The following is a 20,415-nucleotide window of genomic DNA, read 5'->3' as shown; positions in this document are numbered from 1 at the left end:
ACAACTCCGACCACAATGCAAACTGCCTCAAAAGCGACGCCGCCACCCAGAAAAGCTTCGACCACGTGCCTCACCCGCGACTCGCATACGCGACGAAGCTGTGACCAGACGCCGAGAGCGACATGCAATGCAGGAGCCAGGACCTCTGATTTAGAAGTGACTATCGACGGCCGGAAAGTTACTGATCAAGTCGACACAGGAGCCGATTACTTGGCAATGAATGGAACATTCGCTGCACAGCTGAGAAAAGTCATAACGGCTTAGGATGGCCCACAAATTCGCACCGCAGGGGGCCACCACATTACGCCGTCAGGACGATGCACAGCGAGAGTGACTGTCAAAGGACATACCTATCCTGCAACCTTTGTTGTGCTACCGCAATGCTCCCGCGAGGTGATCTTAATGAGCATCAGATGATCATCGACCTGCGATCTAAGCTGATCACGCTTTCGACGGACAAAGCCATTGCTTCGATGAAAACTCAGGAAAATCACATTGCCCTGAGTGTCCTGGAGGAAGAAGTGAGCGTCCCACCCCGTTCAAATGTTATCGTGACCGTAGGCGCCACAAAAGCCATTAAGGCTGAAGCCATCATCGAGGGGGACATGCAGTGCTTCTAGACTGAGGAATCAGCGTTGCAAGAGGCATTGCACATTTCCACAATGGCCAGGCCGAAGTACTGCTCACTAACTTCAGCGAAGAATACCGACAGATTAACAGAGGAAAGACGATTGCTTTCTTCGACGAAATATCCGACGTACGAGACTCCTTCGCCCTCTCCGACCCCTCCGCAGAAGATTTGCCTGACCAAGAGAACTCGCCCACTTTCGACATCAACTCAGCCCTGCACCGGACAGACAAGACCAGATCCGCAATCTGCTTCGAAGCTACAATGAGTGTTTTGCGGCATCGCCGAAGGTCCGACAAACGCCAATTGCCAAGCATCGCATTATAACGGACCAACACGCCCGACCTCTCCGTCAAAGCCCCTACCGTGTGTCACCTCAAAAGACTTCGAACAGTACTAGCCGCCATCAAGTCGTCTGGCCTTACCTTGAAAACAGAGAAAAGCCAGTTTGCCTACGAAGAGCTGCTGTTTCTAGGCAACATCGTTAGCAAGGAGGGAGTACGCCCAGGCCCGCAGAAAACGGCTGCAATTGAACAGTTTCCACCGCCGGCCGATAAGAAAGCAGTGCGCAGATTTCTCAGACTGTGCGCATATTACCGACGATTTGTGAATAACTTTTCGCGCATCGCCGAGCCCCTGACCCAACTGACGAAGGCAGACGTGCCGTTTAAATGAGAAGCGCCGCAAGCAGAAGCCTTCAAGGAACTTCAGCGTCGTTTACAATCCCCCCAATCCTCGCGCATTTTGATGAAAACGGCGAAACTGCAGCTCATACCGACGCAAGCAGCGTGGGCCTAGGCGGCGTCCTCCTTCAAAAAAAGCAACGGGCTGGAGAAAGTCATCGCATACGCTAGCCGTTCCCTTTCCAAGGCCGAGGCAAACTATTCGACAACTGAGAAGGAGTGAGTACCAGTGCTTCAATTCAGAGGGGTGACACGAGATCTCAGACCCCCCCATTAATATTGGCAAGGAATCCGAGACCCCCCTGTGCTAGAATGTAGGGACTGCATGAATCCAAAGCAAGCAGCTATCTTTTGTTCTTCCTGTCAGTGGTAGCCAAAACATTTCTTCTCTATGGTTTCAAAAATTTCGCTCTGATTTTTAGCAGGAATCATACACGTTTCCCAAAACCAGGGATGGAGAAAAATACAAAGTTGGCAGCCTACACAAAGGGTGGAAGAGAAAGGAAAACCCGTGCCTTCACACCTTGAGTCAGTCCAGAGCTTGGCTGCTCGGCTCCAAGGTAACAGAACGAGCACACTAGCAAAGCGTGGAGATTATTTGTTTCAGATCTGCGACAAACTGAGCGAGTAATGACCTTTAAAAATGATTTCTCACCTTCGTATAAAATGATGTGTAAAACAGGCCGCCAGTTGCTTTCTCTCTCCCCCTCTTTATTTCCCTCTCCACCTGTGCTCTAATCACTAGAGAACCCCCTTCGATGGCGGCAGACTTTAAGCATTGATAATATGATGTGTTACATGAGTGATGATAAATCCCTCAAAATTTAAGGAATATGGAGGGGAAGATAGGAGACAGCGAGTAAAGCAGTGAATTTCAAGCTATTCGAGACAAAAGATATTAGCCTGAGCCGACAACCTTCCTTGCATCATTGTAATGTGGCTAAATGTGTAATGTCCTTTGTCAATGTTTCCAATGAGGATTTGCCCGAGCAGAGGCTCAGCTATAAGCTCAGCAGCGGCGGATGCCAAAGCCTAATCCCATGTCCGTCTCCATCCAACACTGAGTGTTCTGTTGGCGGTCACTTAACACTTTCGTGACCGCGCCTATTCCCATCGACAGTATGTTGTCGATGGTACAAGTTTGAATTTTGGCGCCTCTCCGAGTGTTATGGACAGCTAGTGCCATCGAGCGGGTTAAAGAGAGACTATTTTATCAGTTTCGGAGTTGTGTTTGTCTTTTCCGCCGCGCGGGGATTTGTAAAACGCCTGCATAGTCGGGGTGACGAGTGCTCGTTGTTTCCGTGATGGCATCTACGTCGCGTGCGTCTGCTCCACGGAAACGGTGAGTTTCGACGGATTCCGACGCATCTGGGCTGGAATTTGCGGATGATAGTAGCACCACAGACTCGAAAGATGACTTCGATTCGTCGAACTTTAGTACAGACGACGAAAGTGCAGCAAGCCAACCCAGAACATCGACAGGAATCCGCCGGTGAGTTTTGCTTTCTTATCGGACCGTGTAATCACGTCATAAGGATTTCCGGCATGTTCTAAAGGTCACAGTTCTTATCTGCAGGGTGTCAACGTCGTTCAGACGGGACCATTTGCCGGCGGCCGTGCAGAGAATGGAGTTTTGTCCACGAAGACCGCCGGAAGTGGACCTTGGAATCGCGCTCCGGAGTGCTGCGCGGCGGTTCGTAAGAGCCGTCGATTTCTTCCTGTTGTTTTTCACCGCCGAAATCATCAGGGAGATATGCAAGAACACAAATAAGTATGCGTGGATGCATATTTTCGACAAGCCCACGTACAGCGAGAGAGATGCATCGTGGAAGAAAGTTACTGAAGAGGAGATGCTAAAGTTCATCGGACTTCTCGTATAGATGGGAATTGTGCAAGTCTCACGTTTGCATTGTTATTGGAGCACATGCAGATTATTCTCAGGTCTTCTTCAGCCTACAGTGATGTCAAGGAAACGGTTCAAGGCGTTGCTTGCCTTCATGAGTATGTCTGATCCAGATAAGACGACCGTCGCATCCAATGGCAAGCTTCACCGCATATCCTCTCTGCTTCAGCACGTCAACGATCCTTCCGCGCTATTTTTTCAACCGCGTCAGAACCTCTCCGTCGATGAGAGGATGGTAAAATCAAAAGGTCTGCCCGGAATTCGCCAGTACATGAGGGATAAAGTGATCAAATGGGGTTACAAATTATGGGTTTTGGCAGATTCGGAAACGGGGTACACTGTTCAGTTCAGCATCTATACTGGAAAGCGCGAAAAACCTAGCATGCGAGGTTTGGCATTCGATGTTGTGACACAGCTGTGCGAAAATTATCTAGATCAGTGTTACATAACTTTTTTGGACAATTTCTACACTTCCACATCTTTGTTTGTTCATTTACTGGAGCGCAAGACACTTGCGTGTGGGACAACGTGGAAAGATCGGCGTGGCTTTCCAAGTGAACTCAAAGACACACAGTGGGAAAAGAAGGCGAAAAGAGGGGACGTTCGGTGGCTGAGGGAGCAGGATGTTTTGTACCTGCAATGGAAAGACCGGCGAGTTGTGAATATGATGCCTACCGCGCACACAGCGAACAAATTCGTCCTTGCAAAGCGAAGAAAGAAAGTCGGGAATACGTGGACAGAAGTGTCCGTGAAGAAGCCGGTGCTGATCAAGAACTACACTGTGGGCATGCTTGGAGTGGACAAATCCAACCAGCTTATCGGATCCTACAATGTTCTTATGAAGTCAGTGCGTTGGTGGAAGACACTGTTCTTCCACTGTATCGATATAGCTGTAGTAAATAGCTTTATAATGTTTGACGAGCATCGTCGGCAGCATCCAGAAGTCCCAGAATTATCGAGAAGTTTGCACTTCGACCAGTTTGCCTTCAGGCTAGAACTAATCGACCAACTGCTGGGATATGAGCCACATCTTGCGGGCCCCCCAGTCGCGCCTGTTGTTCCCTCTTGAAGTGCACCTCAACCACAAAAAATGGAAAGATATAGAAACTGTAAACTATGCTATGGTGAAAGGAAAGTTGAGCAGAAAACAAACGTTTTCTATGAAACATGTGCAGCTAACCTTTGTTTCACTTCATCTAGAAACTGCTTCGCATGGTGGCACGATAGACACTAGGTCTAATGTTTCCCTGTGTACCTGAACAGCTTTTATAGATACAGAGCTAATATTTACAGGCTGATTTTATATGGCTCTTATGTTGAAAATGTATATTTCGATTTTTTAATATATTTTTTGTGCAAAGCAGCATTGATGTTTTTATCGATTTTTCACGTTCCTGTTGCAATTTTTTTGCTTTGTTAATTTTTTTTACTATCATTAATAAATATGTTATTTGAAATCAATACCGTTGGAAAGATAATTTCTTCTTCTACAATTTGATACCATACACTTCAACATGAATTATTTTCTGTTGCAGGAAAAAAAATAATTACCACACTACACGAAAACTACCGATTTTCCCGCGGTCACGAAAGTGTTAAGGTTGAAATACCATAGCAGATGCGTTGGAAAATTGCATAACTGAGAAGCGTAATTGTCGGACAATTTTTTAGCGTCAAAACATATGAGGCTGATGACCCTTCCGAAAATGACACATGGCAAAAATCCATTGCCCTTTTGCTCGGCCTGTTTGTTACGCATTGATGACCCCTTCCTGGTTAAGTGTTCTGATGCTGTCTTCAACTATCTCAAGCGTTCACCTCATAACCTCAGGGTTTTCTCAGCAGACATAAACCTTTTTTACTCGCTGCCACCTTCCGCATCTTGTAAATGAAAGACGCCGTAACGTTCAGAAATATGAAAAAGGTCAGTCACTGTGGTGTGTGGCCAGGGTAACAAACACCGCATGGCATTTCATTTCCTGCATCAATGTGTGCATGCTTCCATCTTGAAACAAACTGCACAGTATGAACGATAAGGTGTCAGCATACAAAAAGGTGCATGCCAGATGGATGTGTTGAGACTGCTGTTTGTATTTGTATACTTCTTTGTTTAATGAAGTGTGCTTGCTCATAGTATTGTAGAAGATAACATCATTGCAATCATCTTTGACATATTCAATGACTGCATTCTATTTTTTGCAATACTGCATTGTTTCACACTAACAAAGCACATGTGCCCCATTCCACATCGTTCCTGCTTATTTGCGACACAAGGGGTCATCTGCTCAATGTTTGCCTAAGACCAACCGCCCCTGTTCTCATGCAAGAATGGTCAAGTCAAATTTGACCCCTGTTAACCAGCCTAGTCGAGATGCAGAAGACCAGCTTAAAATATTGTAAGTTTAAGTAAGAAGATGCTTTCCAGGGCTGCATCTAATCAACAATTTATATCAGGGGTTCTTAAACTGCGTTGGGTTCCGCGGGCTGCTTTTGTGGGTTCTGCGAGCACCCACACTGACCTATCCCCACTTTCTGCTACACTACTAGCAGGCGTGTGTGAAGCAGACAAAGTACCTGGCTTGTTAAAACTCATTTCTCAGTGTTAGCTCTTCTTCATGTGGTCAAATGTTTAGGGGAATCCCCCAAGGTGGAGTAGATTTGTAATAAGGGAGTAATTACTCATTGACATCCACCGGAGCTCAGCCATACGGCTACAAAGGAAAGCTATACAGCTTTCTCGCAGTTAAAAAAAAAATTCGTCCTGGTCTGGGGTACAAACCTGGGACCACCGCTTCACCGGAGCAGTCACTCTACCAACTGAGCTAGCCAGGACGGCAAGCTTATGGTAGGACGATAGTGAATTCATCAATAACTCGAAGTGGGAACAGTGTTGGTCAAATGCTTAGGGGAATCCCCCAAGGTGGAGTAGATTTGTAATAAGGGAGCAATTACTCAATGGCAACCACCCAAGCTAAGCCATACGGCTACAGCTTTCCTGTGTAGCCATATGGCTGAGCTTGGGTGGTTGCCATTGAGTAATTACTCCCTTATTATTCTTCCTAACTCTCATGCCGTCAGCATCTGTGCTATTCGCAGCACAGACCTTGGCAGAATGCCAAGACGCTGAGCGCTAGTAATGGCACCGCGTGTTCATGTTCTGATGGGAGCGCCGGCGGCAGTGGCGCATCTGGCAAAACTGGCAGCGTGCCAAGACACTGCTGCGCCAGTGCACGTAGCATCGTGGCAAAAGTAACAACCCCCCCAATATTCCGAACCGTGCCACAAAGTAGCGCGTGTACTTGAAACTTCTTTCGCGATCATCAAGAAGCTGATAATGTTGCTTAAGTTGTTAGTCATGGTGTGTCTTTTCGCACGCTGTTCTTTCCATTTGATGGCATTATTCTGTGTGTTCAATTCACGATTGTTGGCGTACAAAAAGCGCCTATAATGGCACCTTTAATCTCTGGATCTCAGTGTGGGTTTCTGCGAAAGACGTTTGCATCGTAGACATTTTTTTTTTTATGCTAACAAATACACATGCATCTGACGTGGTGCAGAAAAGAAAACATGTTGATTTTCGTAGAGTATACGGCAGTCTCTCTCCCGTGTGCCTCAGAGCTCTAATGTAGCAGCTGTAATGATGTTATACCATCGTCTGTCTAAGGATGATAGGGGTTTTTAATCTTTAGAGCGATTAAGGCGTTCGTTCGACCATCACAACTCTACTGTGATTACGATGTCTAATGCCACGTGAGGAGCGAGTCACAGAAAAGGTGGTTTTTAGGGCAAGATTTGACTTGTCATAGGCGAAATTGTTATGATATACAACACTGAATGATGTTTTCGAAATAACATCAGATATTTTAAGCCCGTAGTTTATAAAATAGTAGGAATTGTTTCCTTGAAGCTGATTCTATCAGACTATCACATAATGACAACATGGTTTCTGATTGTGCTTCACAGGGCTGAATATTGATTCAGCACTTAAATGCCTTCGATGAACTATTTTAGATGAATCATCAAGAGAGCATCATCTTTCCACCACTTAATCTAATCATCTGTTGGCACCAGCAATCATCCAGAAATTTTAAGCCAAGCCCTGGCGAGGCTCACTTTTGTGGTAGTCAATAAAATTAACTAAAAAAACTAGAAAATAAAATGGTTCTCTTTCAAGCAGCCGTGAAATTTGTATTGACCAGGCAATGAAGCCGGTGCATATGCATCACTTCGAGGAGCTAAGCTTAAATTTTTCGGTCTTAAACTTCCTAAAAAATGCATAAAGCGCATTAAAGAAAATGTCCCAGAATTTTAGCAGCCACTATTGCACTTCTGAAATTTCACGCGTGAAATATCTTTAACTAAATTATTGCAATCTTTGCCGCACTCGATTGCAAAAGAACAGTGTCACAAACAACAGTATTTTCTCGAAAATGCAACACTAGGTGAAATCTGCTTTTAGCGAAGCGTCAGTGTGACGAAAAATATTGAAGCATATACACATTGAAAAGTTCAGTGCCACCTTTCACTGCTTTTTTTTCTGCCATCATGTTCTTTCTGGGGAGATGTCACAGGGGCTACGAGACGCTCTTCGGCCTTGTGCTTGCTGGAATCGTTTTCAACTTTGGGACAAATCTGTGGCGCCTCTTCATTTGCCACAATAAAGTGGTGCAGCCAGAGTTGCTTGTTGTATCCAAGACAAATTGCCATTGCCCTAGTGCATATTTTGATGGTAGCACCGCACACGCTCGTAATAAGCAAGCATTCGCTATATCTGCAGCCATTATAAGTGGCCTCAGCTGTATATCTATACCTAGTATATTCTGCGTTAGATTACGGGTGTACAATATATGGTAAAAAATAGGGGTGTGCAAAGATTGCAATTTTTGAATACGAATCGAATACAAATATGGAGAAAAAAAGCGCTTCGAATATCGAATATCTTGTCAGCACAAAAAATAAATTCAGAAAAGATAAGCAAGCAAACATTGGTGCTCATATTTTTTTTCAAAATTGTGTATGGCCTCTTTAAGTGAAATAAGCAAAATTAGACTGCCTGAGCACCGTATAAAAAAAAACATGATGTGCGCAGAAATGTATAATACTTAATTGAACAGCATAACAGTATCCAACCTGTAATGTGATCAGGCAAAATGAAATCCATAGCATGACAAGACTGGAAACAAAAATAACATGACGGCTAGTAAAACCTCATTAATTCGGAGTTCAAAGAACTGACAGAAATGTCCGGCTTATTCGAAGGTTGGTTTATAGAATGCCCCGCGGCTATGAAAAGAAAACCTACCGAAAATGCGGTAGTCATATGAGACGGCTCTATCGTGCAAACACGTGTAATCCCGTGATGAGCACACAGTTTCGGTGTGCTGGAAGACATCGCGAACATAGGCGAGATAGGAACGCACACTGACGTCGGGATGGCAAGACTGCTTCTAAAAAAAATTTAAAAAATTCACCAGTGACGCGTCAATCAGCGTCTGAAAGCGGCACGGTACTGAGATTGGACTACTGGCTAATGCGCGGGCCGACAGTTGCCATTGCGACGGGCGAGTGGCAAAACTATGCGGCCAGGTTATTTTTTTGACCTAGTAACAAGGGCCCTCCGAACGTTGTCACGCCTGCCGTTACGCCCACTTAAGAGGTGCATGGGTTACAGTGCACCATGCAATAGGCGGGATTTTTACAGGACCGCTTGCCCTGTTGTGACACCTCGACTCGCGCCTTCGGGAGCCTCAAGCGAAATTCCGCAAGTAGGCTTTCCCGCATAGCGTAGTCGACCAAAACAAGATGGTGGTGTTCACGCTCAGAGAGTTAAGGTGACAGAACGAATGCCATGGGTGTGGGCATTAATTAGATAACGTGAAACGGAAGGTTAAAAAATAAACGCGCTTTCGCGTTGCAATTGTTAGAAGCGGGTCGTCCCCCATCTTGTTCGCAGCAGGTGCGGTATGTGGGAAAGCCCACTTGCGGAATTGCGCACAAGGTCAGGCCTAGCGGCATCGGAATGCGATAGCTCCACGCGATAAACGATGGAGAAGAAAGAGAACAGGGCCTTTATATTGTTTCCCTGGAACTTTAAACTCTATATTCAGATAATTTTCCCAGATATTATGCTTCTGCCACAATCAAATTTACAAAAGTCGGCGCGGTATACGATCACTGCCGAGTATTCGGGAATCTTAGAATATTCGAAAATTGACGAATATCATTTCTCGAATACGAATATGAACCGAATAAGAAACATATTCGATTCGTATTCGAAATTTCGAATATTCGCACACCCCTAGTAAAAAAGCAAGACATGGTGCGCAGTTTGGGACTGCGCCTTGGAACAGGGACATACAGGGCGTCACCCATAACTAGCCTCTATGTTGAAACTAATGAGCCCCACCTTGAATATATAAGGATTATGCTGACGTGCATGCACATCCTTAGAATTCAATCTCTTCCAGAGCACCTTTGCTACCAAATTCTCACCCACTGTGCCTTCAGAACAATATTCTGGAATAAACCACGAGCAGTCAGGCTGCTGCTATTGCGATCTGCGGATAAAAAAACAATTTTGTTGATACGAACACGGTTGACACGGTTTCATCCGCACTAAACTTGAATATGCATCGAGCATTTGGAATCGCCATCAAAAGTATTTAACACATATGTTAGAGGCCATTCAAAATCGAGCCGCTCGGTTTATAATATCAAATTACGATTCTCGGTCGAGTGTTACTAATATCAAATCCTCTGTTGGTTTACCTTCCTTGGCATCCCGTCGTAAGATAGCAAGACTCTATTTCATAAACTTTATTATAATTTTCCCCAACTGCGTGAGAGACTAATTATGCCCCCTTTAAGATCATCGCGACGTTTGTATAATTGCCGTAGTATTCAACGCATTCATGGTTCAACCAATGCGTTCAATTCCTCGTTCTTGCTAGCTGCCATAGCCGAGTGGAATGTCCTTCCAGACAGTGTTGTGAATGAAGTTAATTCCCTAAAATTTAAACAGATGTTAATTGATTTATTCCCCAAATAATTCCTGTTGAAGGCCCTTTTTCTTTCTTTCTTTTTCTTTTGTTTACTCACTTACTTGCTTCTTTTTCTTTTGAAGTGTTCACAGTTGTATCTACATGTGTTAAGTTTATGTTCCAATTTTGTTCTTTGTAACATGATTACTGTTCCCCCCCCCCCCCCCCATGTAATGCCCCCTGGGGCCCTTAAGGGTAAATAAATGATGATGATGAATTTTGGGGTGACACGAATTCGTAAAATTCCCCAGCCAGAGTGAATCATGTACAATGTGCAGAATTTCGGATGTTCCGAACTCTCCCGCGCCACTGTGGATGCACTAGTTGCACTGTATGCACAGGAAGCAGTGAGCGGCGGTGCACGACCGCACACCTCTGCTGTCGCGAGTAAGCATGGGCGTGTGGCCTACACATTGCCGAGGTCGTGATAAGAACGCATGAGCCGTGACCGCACCCTTGAGCACTTAGCACTGCCCGCACATAGCTGATGCCATGATTGCCAGTCGTATGGTACAGACCACAAGCAGTGAGTCATGGCGCGCAGCCTACAGCTCACCGCCTCCGCAATCACTAGTTGCACTGTATGCACAGGAAGCAGTGAGCGGCGGTGCACGACCGCACACCTCTGCTGTCGCGAGTAAGCATGGGCGTGTGGCCTACACATTGCCGAGGTCGTGATAGCCAGTTGCGCTGCACACACCGCGAATAGTGAGCAGTGGCTGTGTGGCCATAAATAAATCCCATCAGCCATAAACAGATCTCTGTGAATGTACTTCCCATGCTTCTGCATATGGATTTTGTTCGGTTTGGATGATACGGAATTTTGGATGTGAATTTTTTTCCGACCCCCACCGGGGGCTTCGCTGTGTGTCCTGTGCATTTTCTCCGTAACAATATGCTATAAACTGGAGCTACTGGAAACACTACCAGGTGTGGTGCACAATCCCATCCCAGCTCCCCGTGCTACAACCCCTCCGCAATTTGTGGTCTATCCCTCCTAACAGACTTCCATTAGAAATAAGTCCTACAAAAACATATACAAGAATACAGTCGAACCCACTAATAACGATACCGGTTTTAACAATATATCGGTTGCAACAATGAAAAGCGGCTGCACCGTCCACTTTTGTATGTTTTCTATGGTAAAATAACCCGCTTACTACAATGCCCCCATGCAGCATTATCGTTTATAACAATGAAGTCTGGCTCCTGATTGCTCGAGCAAAAAGGTAGTGGAATGCGAAATCCTTGAAAAGAAAAAAAAGGAAAGAAATTCCAGCTGCTGCACACAATAGAACCTGTTCTCCGGCCTTCTCGGCATCGCCAGCCTCGCGCGCCTCAGTCCAGCTGCTTTTCCACCTCTCCAAACACAAATTGGCTGCGCCCATAGCTCTACACCGCGCCACCCTCCGAAACATGAATGGACCTCGCCAACGCGCCGACGGCACTGATCTGCTCGCTCGCCCCTCATTCTGTGCAGTTCTGCTAACGGATTTGGTTGTGTTAGTTGATTGCGTCGAAGTCATTCCTGGCCACGTGGTTTTTCCATCTCGTTTGAATTGCCGCCGAAACGGAAGATGGCTGATCAGCCCGCTGATTATCGGACGACACTGCCGGTGAAAAGAAAGCGCACGGCTATCGATTTGGAGACGTAAGTGTAGTATTGTGTAGGATTACAAAGACGGTAAGATAATGTGTGACTTGGTTAAGAAGTACGCACTATCGCAACCGACGGTCTCGACGATCCTCCACTCCGCTGAGAAGTGCGACAAAGAAAAGTGCTCACATGACAATGGGCACAAATGCGTTCGACAAGGTGCCTATAGACCTCCTGCATGTTTGTAAACAAACGAGGTGGCGCTGCAGTCGCTAGCGAGCTCGTGGTAGGCAAAAGGTCGGGGAGTGGCGTCGCGGATAGGTGTTGAGCGCGGGTTTTCAAGGCTTGTAGGCGCGTTTCCAGTTTCTGCGAATCATAGCAATGGTCGATGCTTCCAACTTAGTAATTTGTTGAAGTACACGAGCTCGCGTTGGCCACGTGCGGCCTATAAAGAGAAATAGTTTGCCACTGTATTGTATATTTGGTTAGTAGTAAACATGTAGAAAGCGTTCCTGCCGTTTAGGCGCTAGGCATTGAATAAAACAAGTTTTGACACTCTGCACTAGCCGGAATGATTTTACTTCGGGATAATAGTGAGGGGAAGTACTGGCCTTGTTTCGTCGGAGCAGACATGCGCTCATCGTCTGCTGACATGCGTACGTGTCGCGCTGTGCGAAAAGTGGGGACAGCGTCGTGTCCCTCATCTCCTGTCTCGCTTAGCGCTGTTTTTAGCCGCATGACCACGCACCAGCCAGGCCGACTTGTCCTCTTGTTAAGCTGGTCGATTTGGTGAAAATTTTTTATTTCTAGAATTGTTTTCTTTCCTAGCCCTGAAGTCTAGTTCCGTGACGAAAAATTATAGCAAATTATTGAGTACAAATTTATAAATTAGGCTTTTTAGAAGTGTGGTCGTCAAAAATTGTAAGGTAATTTCTTTGATTTCAGTGCCGCATTTCTTTGACCAAAGCGAAAGCGAAGATGCCATAAACGAGGGAATAAACTTTAAGGTTCGTTTTCTGACTTCTCACATTTTCTGCGACTGGATCACTCACCTTCGTAATTCGCATGAAAATCAAATGATTCCATTTGTCGCAAACTATTCCTGAGACGTTGAGGAGCGTAATAAATCTCTCGATTTTTTCCCTACACGTGCAGTACTGTGTTAGTTATTTCTTGTAAGAAGCGTTTTCATGTAACTATGCATGCATAAGTACTGATCATATAGAAAAAGAACTAATCGCGTCATCGTAATGAACAGGGCTTTATGTACATGCTGGCATAAAAAAACCGCACTCTCTACTAAATTATTTGAGACATTGGGGGGACTTGACGACGGTGTTAATTATAATTACCCAGAACTGCACCAGGTATAGCTATAAATAAAGGGAATTAGTGAAACTAGCGTAGGAATTTCATATTTGCACCAAGTTTAGTTACATATCGCATGCATGAATAACGAAAACACTTTTCATTGCCGCGTCCCCTCTCAATCTCGCCACGTGTCTGTTAGTAGCACGCCTTCGGCTGCTTCTTTCCAAACAAGCTTCGCGATCATGTACTACCTCATGAAACATGACACATGCATGATGCAATGTAAAAGCATATGGCGTTTAGCACACTTAAGGTACGCTATTCTAAGCACACCAACGCGACCGCGCAAGATTGACACAACTTACCAGACTTCTTTCTACTCGAATGAAATAATTACGTCGTCATATCAAAAAACAGTTTCAAGTAAATATTGAATGTCATAAAACGCGCCATTAAAACATGGTGTGTTATTAACAAAAAAACGCATTACTTGGGGGCGAGTGAAGCTGTCGGCGCCCCGTGCACTCCGGCTCAAGGTGATAAGTACGTGTGCAGCTGCATATGTCTTTTTTTTCCTTGAGAAATTATCAGCCTACTATCCAGAAGTTCAGGTGAATGAACGCAGTAACTTGCAAGTTATTAAGTGCATTGAGTGGCAGTGCCTATCGACTCCCAGACTTCGCGCTTTACTACCGTGGCCCAGTGCCTGTTAGCCAGTTTCTGAATGCGGCATTTATGCGCGAGAAACCTATCGAGGCTAATTTAATATTTTTTATGCTACTACGCGGATCCAGCAGTGACGCAGCTGGTCAATACATGTTGCTTCTGCAGTGCACAGGCTTGAAGCAGCCGCCGGTAGCTGCGGTAGCTGCGGTAGGCACGGGCAAGCGGAACCTGTTTTGCCTACCATGCGAAAGTCGCTGCTAACATCAGCGCCACCGCATCTTCGTGACGTCGCGGGGTGAAGGAGGTCCATAAGGAGGTGGAAGAGACCCTCTACGAGTGGTTTCTTGGTGCCCGTGCCCAGAACTTGCCTATCATCGGGCTGATTCTGGTTACAAAGGCGAAGCAGTTTGCCCTGCTGATTAACAACGTGGACTTCCAGCCAGGTGGCGGCTGGATACAGCGCTTCAAAGAGAGGCCATGGAGAAGGATGTCTGCAAGCTTCGCGTGAGGCAAGCAAGGCTGACTGACATGGGGTTTTGTCATGCAAGCCAGTGAGAAGTATGTTGCGAGATGCTTGTGGAAATTTCACCCCAACATTTCTTTGGGATTTCTCAAGCTGAGAGGCAGCCGCGGCAACCAACCTTCTCGCATTTTTACAAGGCCCCTGTCGGGGCCACCAAAACGATGCCTCGGCGGAGTGCGCATGTCACTTGCCGTCCATGACCCCTTTTTGCAGTTGTGATGCTTTTTTCATGCAACCCGTTTATAACAATTATCGGTTACAACAATAGAATTTTCGTGGCACTTGAATATTGCTATAGGTGGACTCGACTGTACCTTGCACTGGAAGAAAAGTGCGACAAATAAATCAATGTTACACAGACTGATCAAATCCTGCCCTGATGTTGGAAGAACAGTTGGAAACTGGGACTATACGATATGATTACCTTAGCCCTGATCAATTTTGACATCTGAATGCTGCGTTGTCTATGATGTAATCAGAAAAATATTACAAAAGGACATTAAAAGCAGTATAATCTACACAGGCATACAAATTTTTCTAAATTGCTGCTCCAGAAATGCAGTATAACCGTTTATAGGAGATATCATCAATAGCATAGCAACAGCCAAAATATGCGGACAAAAAATAAAATGCTCTGTCCAGAGCCATGTCGACATAGCTGGCAACTGAGAAACAGCCGATGTGTGTGCAGCACGAATTCACCAGGTAAACTAGAGAATGCAAATATTCCACAGAAAGATTTTTTCAAGGTGGTAGGCACTAAACTATTAAGAAAATGGCAATCCACTTGGGATAATGAAATCAACAACTGCACTTGGTAGAGCCAATCCTGGAAGAATAGAAGTAGTGTCAACACCAAGAATGCTTCATTGAAGTCATCTTATGTTGCCTTTGGGCATTGGACATATCCATCTCGCATATAACTGACTCATCAAACAAGGAAGTCCTCTTCGTGAATTGCATGAAAAAGTGGTCACAGTAAGCAGCGTTTTATTTTTATGCAGGAAACTTGAAAACTTAAGGAAAACTGCATTTCGCAGCATTTTATGACAAACACATTCCTTTCTACCCCAACTGTATTCTTGGGAGAAAATGCAACTGTAGGTTTACCATGAACTGTTAGATTTTTAAAGTAAGGAAATCTCATCAACAAACTGTACCACTTTAAAAACTGGCCGTCCACCAGCACAACAGTGAGATCTTTAGAGCCCTGTGTTTGGCACGTGTTAGCTTCAGCTGCTTGTGGACCACGAAACCCAGCACATCAAGCAACCATCGTCAACTCGCATTTGTCCCCTGACCCACTCTGCTCTCTTTCTGTCGGTGACACAGTAAGAGAAGACTTGAGGATCGGAGGTGATTTTTCAAAATTATTTTTTGGTGCACATGAGTGAAATCTGACCCAATTTCTGGAACTCCACTGAATGCTGAAATACAAAATTTCGGCTATATATCTTAAGTAGTATCGACATTATAAATTTTATATGCTTCGTTGTTGTACCAAACCTGCGCAAAGCCTGACGTGATAAGAAAACATGGTAGGAGCCTGCAGTAATTCTTAAGTTTTACCCAAAGGAAACGTTGATGCAGTAACATTCTCCAAATATTTTTAGCAGCCTGATTTCTTTCCACACAGAATGTTACGTATATACACACTTGCATAATGCAATCATTATCGTCCCGTCAAATTAATAACAGAGTGAAAAAAATGAGAAAGAAATTCAGAAAAACAGGAACGACAGTGCATAAAAAATTCCATCAAGGAACACAATCCAACACGCTGGATCAAAATCTGTGAAGCCAGTGTCATGCTACACTTTCTGTAAGCAGGGCAACGAGGTCAGAAGACACTTGAAAAAACACACCTTCACGAAGAGTGCAGCTGGTTTCTTGCTACCTACGGTCACAAGAATATGTTCCCTTCTGGGTTGTTTTCTAAGAAAATTTTCAAGGACACAATTAAAAAGATCTTACTGATACCAAATCTGGCGTTTTCTAAAATCCAATCTTTTTCAGGATTAGCACAACTTGTCCTCCATTAAGAAGCTGCAGCCCTCACCTGCTTCACTCTTCCCCTTCCTGGCCCAGGGAAGCAGAGTGGCTGCTGCCCAGCTGGGGTCCCAAGGTGCCACTCACAGCCAGCACAGTCACCTCCAACTGGCTGTAGGATGATGCGCTTTCGCTGTAGGGGAGGTGCTCGAGAGATGAGTCAGAGGAGCAGCTGGGCTCAGAGACTGACACGGAGTCCACAATTGGTGGCAGCACACACTCCTGGCTGGTCTCCTCTGGGAGAGAGAAAAGGCCACAGCTGCAGCTCACATCAGGCCATCACGCAGCCAACTGACACAGTGGTGTCAACAACAAGGTGAAACGGCACACCCTGCAAACCCTTCAGAAGAGTTATTTGCTGGGGTAGCTGGTAACGTAGATTTAAGGTAATGGTTTTAACATTCCAGCGCCTTTTTTCTTTTGGCCATATGCCATTTTGGCGTTGTTTAAAACGTGACCTCGAAATCCCAGTATATGAACGTTGCCACAACAGAACACAACTGGTCTGTAAAGGTATCCAGGCACTTGGTTAATACTGTGAGAAGAAATGAAAGTCCCATTCAGCCACAAAACCGGTGTGGACACAGAAAGTGGAGACAAAAGACCTGATGGCGTCACAGGGCCAGCCAACACATAGTTGAAGGCAGTCAATAGATGATAGTCGACAAGACCTAAGTGATAATTAGTCGACACTAAATACTATTTGGTAAACACTGATTCATAGTTATTGGTAATTAACAAAGAATCAATGCTGACAGAAAATTAATGCTCTACTAGTTAGTAAAACCTAATTTATAGAAGCGCAGGTAAGGACCTTAGCGCACCTAGCAATTTGTTTCTGCTGATTCTAGACTTCTCTGCTGCACACTCCAGCTCTGGCAGCTTTGTGCACCAGTTATGAAACTGAGACCTGTGCTATCTACAGTTGTGCCTCGTTATTATAAACCCATTAATATGAACAACTCAAATTATGGACAGTTTTTCTGGGGATCAAACTGAGTGCACAACCACCAAGGCCCCCCTGATTTTGCCGATCTATGTCTGAAGGTGGCAACCTGCTCAACTGGTTGTGGGCAAGCTGCCCTTTATGGCCAACTCCACAAAACACTTGACGGTAAAATAGTTTGCGGCTGTGAGTGGGTTTCGAACCCACAGCAGAGCAGACAGATCACTTTCACTGGCCCCTGCAATAGACCACTACAGATCTCGCGTGTTTAACCGCCAGTCTCTAGCGCTACGCTATGGATGTCGTCATGTTTATCAACTTTCATATGTGTACAATAGATTGGAATGCCAAAACTAAAGTGCGAGTGCACCTAATTCATATTTGGCCTAACCACACTAAATCATCTCATTTTACTGATAAGAGAGAGTGTGTGCATGTGCGTGTGCGTGGTTTCATACAGTGGCAAGATGCCCAGTCGACGCGCCTTGCCGTTTGCCACACTGCATGAATGGATGCGGGAAAAATACTGTCTTTGCAGCCTGTGCTGTGCTGAAAACAACGTTAAGCAGCTGTCAGTCAAATGAGTACAGAGTTCTTGGAATGTGAAAAGTCGTAGTAGGAGGAACTTTACCACACCATGAGGCCACATTATGCGTAACATGTACTGTCAGCAGCAAAAGTTTGCGGGATCTCCAGCGCGTGGCGGAGCGACGCAAAACTGCATACCTCCGCCATCTGCCGCAGTTGCGCCTGATGTCGAGGTTCATGGCACTTCCACGTTAACCATTCTTTGTGCATGCCTGTACTTTCTTCATTATCAGGCATGCCTCATCACTTTCTTCTTCGGGATCCGCTTTTGACACTTGTTGCCGCTGGCAGCAACAAGTGTCAGTAGACCGGCGGCGAATGTCATGCAGAGCATCAGCGGCTTCCCTGAGTCTGATAAGCGCGTCATGGGAAGCAAGCGACGAGACATGCTTCATAGCAAAGAAAGGGCAGGCATGTGCAAGGCGTGTTTCAGACGCAATTTCCATGAGCCTCGGTGCAGCACTATGACAGCAGGTGGCGCAGCAATGCAGGTTTTCGAAGCTCCGCCACGCGCTGGAGATCCCACAAACTTTTGCTGCTGATAGTACCTCTAGCTCAAAGGTCTCAAACACACGGCCCATCAGCCCTCCAAGTTTCTTCTGAGTGATTCCACGAGAAATCAAACTGCCTAACTATTTGAAATTTTTTATTTTCTCGATTATTTTATATATTATGCACACATTATACAGTACAAGAGCGAAATTCGTTTTCTGGAAATGCTAATATATGAGGACAAAAAATTACAAATGACGTCATGGCAGAGGCAGCGTTTTTAAGCACAGCTCAATTTCGCAAATTTGCAATGACATAAGACTCTATTATGAAAGCCATGTTCGATAAATTTTTCATGCTAAATGCACAGGTGAGAAGGAATATGTCAGGCTTATTTCCGCCATTTTGGGAAAGTTTTCGTTACTGGAAAAAATTTTCAAAATGACACAAGTTTCAAACTATGCTATTTTCAAGAATTTTTTTTTCTCTGCAAATATAAAGCGCACCTCCTTCAAATTTTCACGATAGATAAGCATTGAGGTTTTAAAAAGGTATACAGACTTTCATTGTTATATAACATAGGGAAGTGCTAGATGTATTGTCCTAAATCTGGCGTTTTTGAACATAGTAGATTTATTTTTATTCAAAACTACAGCGAAAGAGTACGAACACAAGAGAAGAAACATGCAAACAAAGGGACGAACACTGCACTCACAACTGGTTTCACTGGTAATAGGTTTTGCGTAAATAAAGCCTCTACGCGTCTGCGCACTACACAGCTGATAAAAACAACCACGTGCCACGGTAACATCATAAACACATATTATCTTATTGCCGCGAAAAGGTCGAACTCCGAAGTGTACATAAAAATCCAAGCATCACTAATACAGCAATTAGCTCTTTTTTTTATGTGATAGGCCTCGAGGAGTTCACGTGCCGTTTTATTCTTGCTCCTTCCTAGAATTCTACCGCTGTCGAAACGTGGTGCACATTCCCTGCATGACTGCAGTGTTTAGCCAAGTGCACACTTTCTTTGTTCTTTAAATTTCTTTTGTGCTCGCCCCGGTCGTTGTTGACACATTGCCCCATTTGAATGATGTACACTTTTCCGCATGTAAGAGGCAGCTCGTGAACCACCCCTGAAGCGCACTGCACCCGCTTCTGTTTGTCTCCTTTCCGTAAACACGAGGGCACAGCTTGGAAAGGTTCACCAGAGCCGAAAAAACGAGCAGTGCCCCAAACCTGTTGTCCAATTCTGGAATGAGACAACACCACTCTTGTCAATGCATTATCTCAGAGAAGTGAACAATTCCTGACGAGGTAGAGAATAAAACAGATCGTCTATGTCAATAGAGAACGCAAACCCAATGTTGTGGTTGGTCTTGAGAAAATTAATTACCTCCTTAGAATTTCTAATAAGAAAAGGGTCGTCAAAAGCCAGATTTCAGTGAATTTTGGAGGAACTGACTAACATGTAACTGCCAAGAGCCATTTTCACTTACAGTAGTCTGAAAGGGGACCCCGGGTTTATGTGTCTCAGCACTAAAGAAAACATTCAAAGCATTACCTTTAGACTTAGCAATTCGTGTAAACAAACTTTCATTCCCAACATCTTTGCACAAGTTCGCAATTCTCTGTTTTGCCATTTTGGGAGGACGCTTTATAAGGGAGAAGTTCTTTTCTACCACTTGAAGGGCTTTTTCATAGAAAATGCCTTTCGGTAACACCACAAAGCCTCCTTCTTTGTCTGCTTGTAAAACTGACAATTCATTCTCATCAAAGCACGTCACCGCCTTCTGCAAAGACGTTGTGAGGCTCCTATTCCTAGACAAACCAGCAGTTTTTTTGAGGCAGTCAACACCTTCAATTAAGCACTGCTCCTGTTGCTCCACAGCCTCTTTGTTGGCTATGCGACGATTCAGGGCAGCCAGGTCTTGAATCGGAACAGATGGTAGTAGACCGTACTTCAGACATTTGCTGAGTAGCCTA

The 20,415-nt window shown here is 45.0% G+C and overlaps 1 protein-coding gene across 3 annotated transcripts in view; it reads right to left on the bottom strand.

Moving 5' to 3' along the window:
* The window catches only part of LOC144111110 (DNA-directed primase/polymerase protein-like), a 67,217-nt gene that overhangs the window by 16,922 nt on the left and 29,880 nt on the right, over positions 1 to 20,415 (bottom strand). For 2 of the 3 annotated variants that reach the window (XR_013309984.1, XM_077644250.1), the window contains exon 5: positions 16,411 to 16,636. Coding sequence is in view for 1 of the 3 variants with exons in the window: in XM_077644250.1 (XP_077500376.1) it covers positions 16,416 to 16,636 (221 nt within the window). In the remaining 2 variants the exon portion in view is untranslated. Of the gene's footprint in view, positions 1 to 16,410; positions 16,637 to 20,415 lie in introns of those variants that run through there. The other variant, XM_077644249.1, reaches the window with a different exon arrangement.

This window comes from Amblyomma americanum, chromosome 11 (genome assembly GCF_052857255.1).
Source record: "Amblyomma americanum isolate KBUSLIRL-KWMA chromosome 11, ASM5285725v1, whole genome shotgun sequence".
Lineage (NCBI taxonomy): Eukaryota > Metazoa > Arthropoda > Arachnida > Ixodida > Ixodidae > Amblyomma > Amblyomma americanum.
This window is presented reverse-complemented; position numbering and strand designations above follow the sequence as displayed.